At 51.1% G+C, this 3,563-nt stretch overlaps 1 protein-coding gene across 1 annotated transcript; it reads right to left on the reverse strand.

The window, feature by feature from the left end:
• Nucleotides 1–1,507: 1,507 nt before the first annotated feature.
• Nucleotides 1,508–3,147, reverse strand: N7458_000936 (FAD-binding oxidoreductase; the record flags this gene model as incomplete). Its single annotated transcript, XM_056904330.1, has 2 exons — nucleotides 1,508–2,939; nucleotides 3,086–3,147. The coding sequence occupies 2 exons, from the start codon at nucleotides 3,145–3,147 to the stop codon at nucleotides 1,508–1,510; spliced, it is 1,494 nt and encodes a 497-aa protein (XP_056772097.1).
• Between the last annotated feature and the right edge of the window lie 416 nt (nucleotides 3,148–3,563).

The raw sequence follows: 3,563 nt of genomic DNA on the forward strand, positions 1-3,563 counted from the left end.
CTATGATGAGGAATCACAGATTGGCATGCAAACCGTTTGTCACACGTACCATCACTTCCAAGTTGCAAATGTAGTAGTCTGTAGAGGTGAAGCTCTTTTCCGAGAGTCGTGATGGCGCGGATCTAACTGGGACCGAGCGAGGATGCTTATCATCGAGAGGCCGTACCTCGCGTCACAACATTTGGACATTGGCGGTTCATGTAGGTACGCGAACACGGTCAAAGCATAGCGATTCGCAGAAAAGATCGCGGTTCGGTGTGAAGGATTTATTTAATGGGAACAATGACCAGCGAAGCAGTCAACTCTGAATGTTCGCCACGGACCTCTAAGATAGTGCAAGCAGCTAAAGCATAGAGTCTCGAGAGCAATATAGTGGTGCTTGATGCAGGCATCCGCTGCCGTATATGGCAAGGTTCACCTTGGCCGAGTACGATGCTAAACTCGTGGTGTGGGTGAAGATGCCCCAAATTCGCGATCTCGGACTGGCGGTGGAATTTCCAATGAAATAAGATATCTCCAGATTAGCCGCCCACTTCCGGGTGACCATCTTCGTGTCTGTGACTTGCAGCTTACCTTTCTCACCTCCTAAGTGAGATGCTTACAAACCTTGTAGACGGCTGCACTTTTGCCGGACAGGTACGCCGGAAGCGAATACGGTGTTGCCACTGGTCCTGTAACAAGCCATGGCCCATTTGACATGGTAAAGCTGTACTGTGATCATGAAATGGAGGAATATATGACTGGCGATAACCCGGATACTGTGGCCAGGTCGACACGTCCTAATAGCAGATCGTTTCAGGTTAGACCTGGCCATCCTCCCACTCCGCCAGTGGTCTAGTCCGAAAGTAGAAAGTTGTGGAAGCAGTTGCAAACTCAAGTATTGTAGTAATCGGATCGTCAAACATGGACAGTGGACGTCAAATGACAGGAATATATTTTTAATATGCGGGCTGGTTAGGAGGGTATCCCGCCAACCGCAGATCTTTCCTCGCCACTTTTACCTTGCTAGAAGCATTCTTCGTGCCCAGTCACTCTAACTCGTTGATAAATCTGATATAGGCCCGTCCTCCTCATTGCTGCCGAGGGAACAATTGTGTTACTCTAGCCCTGGCCTTCACGAACAGCTCAAACTAGCGGCAACAACCTCCCAGAACCTTCTCTTACGAGTGGAGGTAGCCTGCATATTTTTCTGGGAAGAAGAATGATCTATGAAACTAAAACCTCTCGTGCGCGGGTCTCTAGAAGGTATTAGGCGAGTGAACACCATACAAATGGTCGGCAAGTTTGCAGACACAAAATTCCTACTGAGTATAATTTGCAGGTCATTGATTTCCCGAATACCTTGTAATGTTGAATTCCGCTTCCAGTTCGGTGAACATCTTCGGCACCATCAGAGGTAATGCACAATCAATACTGGGCCAGCTTCACCCGCACATCAACGTAACCGCAATGACTGTAACTATTCAGTCATGAAGTCCAAAGTTCTTCACTACCGCACAGCCGCTGATCAGTACCCGCTTCGGCACATCCTCCCATCGGTGTGGACAGTCCACTTCTCACTACCCACAGCAATCCGATCATAGAGCAAGCCGTTCGGATCATACTTTTGCTTAATTTCCAGCAACTTCGGATAGTTAGATCCAAAGAAGGTCTCCTGCCAGTCCTTCTGCTGGAAATCAGCCTCGTTGATATACGCGCCAGCGCCTGGCGTAGTAGCTTCAATAACGGGCTGAACCTCATTGGTAATCTTGTCCTGCTGAGCAACCATCGACTCAAACGGCGCCTGGAAGCTGTAAGGCAACGTGAGTGCCGCGTGGACTATCGAGTTGCGCCACTGAGGTAGCACTGCATTGGCGTTGTCTAGGCCGAAATGAGACACGTTGAGACCCACGCCGATAAAGGTGACGCCCATGTCGATAAGCTTGCGGGAAGTTGGGGAGAAGTCAGGAAGCACAGAACGCCGTATCAGGCGGCCGCCAAAGAGCGTGTTGCCCACCTGAGTCTTGCCCACAGGGAGAGGTCCCCAATAATGATCATAGTGCTGCCGGTAGCTTGGGTACTCGGTAAAGTTAGGCGTTAACGCAATGCCAATATTATCTAGAGAATTGACAAAGGGCTGGAGAATCTGCTCTGCCTCAGCTTTGGTCTTGTTATAGGCCGTCATAGCAGAGAGCTGCAAGAATCCTTCCCCAAAGAAGTAGAGAACCATAACGCCAGAGTCAACAATGTTAGGCAATGCACTGTGGAAGGCATCAACCGCATCGTACAGCTTATCCCCAGACGCGGAAATGGTAAACTCGGCGCCGCTGACCCTAGAATCAGGATGTGCGCGGACAGTCATAGAGATGACAATACCATAGTTACCGCTGCCACCTCCGCTTAAAGCCCAGTATAGATCCTGGTTCTCAGTACGTGAGGCCGTGATAAGCTGACCGGTCGGCGTGACAACATCAAACGAGAGAGTATTGTCAGGACCCAGGCCAAAGACGGTGCTGAGAGCAGAGTGACCGCCTCCTTGTGTATACCCTCCAGCTAGACCAACTGTCGGACACTCGCCCGAGACGACAGTAAGACCAGCAGCATGTGCCACCTCTAGCGCGTCGAAGCCTTGCACACCAGCGCCGACTGTAAGTGCCTTGCCATTATAATACGCATCATTCCAGTCCAGGACCTTGATACGCTTCATATTATGCGTGCACACAGAAAGCGTGCCAGCACCAGTCGATCGACCTTGAAAATCATGTCCCGTATTTCGAATCACGAATCGGATATTGTGTTCCTCGGCAAAAGCAAGTGCAGACACAACGTCACTGGTACCAGTCGCGTTGACGGCGTATCGCACGTAGTTACCCAGTATACAGGGGCCTGCCGGAGGCTGAAAGGGATCGCAGCTCTGGTTCGCAAATAGGGGCGCCATGACAGACGAGGAGGACGAATAGCTACGAGATACACGTCAGCCACAAAAGAGTCATAACATGGAAGAGCCATAGGACGCAATAGATGCGACGATGCTTATGGCGGGGGATAGATGCCATTTTGTATGGTTGTTAAAAGGGGGAAATGAATGGCAAGATCTTGAACTTACTGTATCGGCGCGTAGAGCCATTGGTCGCGCAGATTAGCGCACTCGGCGGCATCGTGGGTCATGGCACGGCGAACCAAGGGGGACAGTGGCAACAAGATGGCCGTTGACGGTGGCGTTGAGTCTGCTCCAGTCTGATTGTCGCGGCCAGCAGTTATCGCCGGGGAAGCACTTGCAGCCCGAATGGTGCTTGGGGTCAGGTGGAGTGAAATCTACACGATAGGTCAGCCGCGCAGCCGGTGTGATATATTTGTTGCACTCCGACTCCACCACAGAGAATGTACCGGGGTTCCCACCTAAAGCGACACCGTTGACACCTATCGTGGCTAGCAGCAGCCCCAGCCCTAAGCCCTGAAGAAGTATGTTCTGCATCTTACCGCCCCTGAAATTGATGAGGACAGATTGGATATGATCGAAAAGAGAATATCCAGCGGCAACTTCCAACTTCAATGACCAGTGGTGCGGGGTCAGTACAGTGCAG

The sequence above is a fragment of the Penicillium daleae genome, assembly GCF_028827525.1.
Source record: "Penicillium daleae strain IBT 16125 chromosome Unknown utg000001l_segment0_segment0, whole genome shotgun sequence".
Lineage (NCBI taxonomy): Eukaryota > Fungi > Ascomycota > Eurotiomycetes > Eurotiales > Aspergillaceae > Penicillium > Penicillium daleae.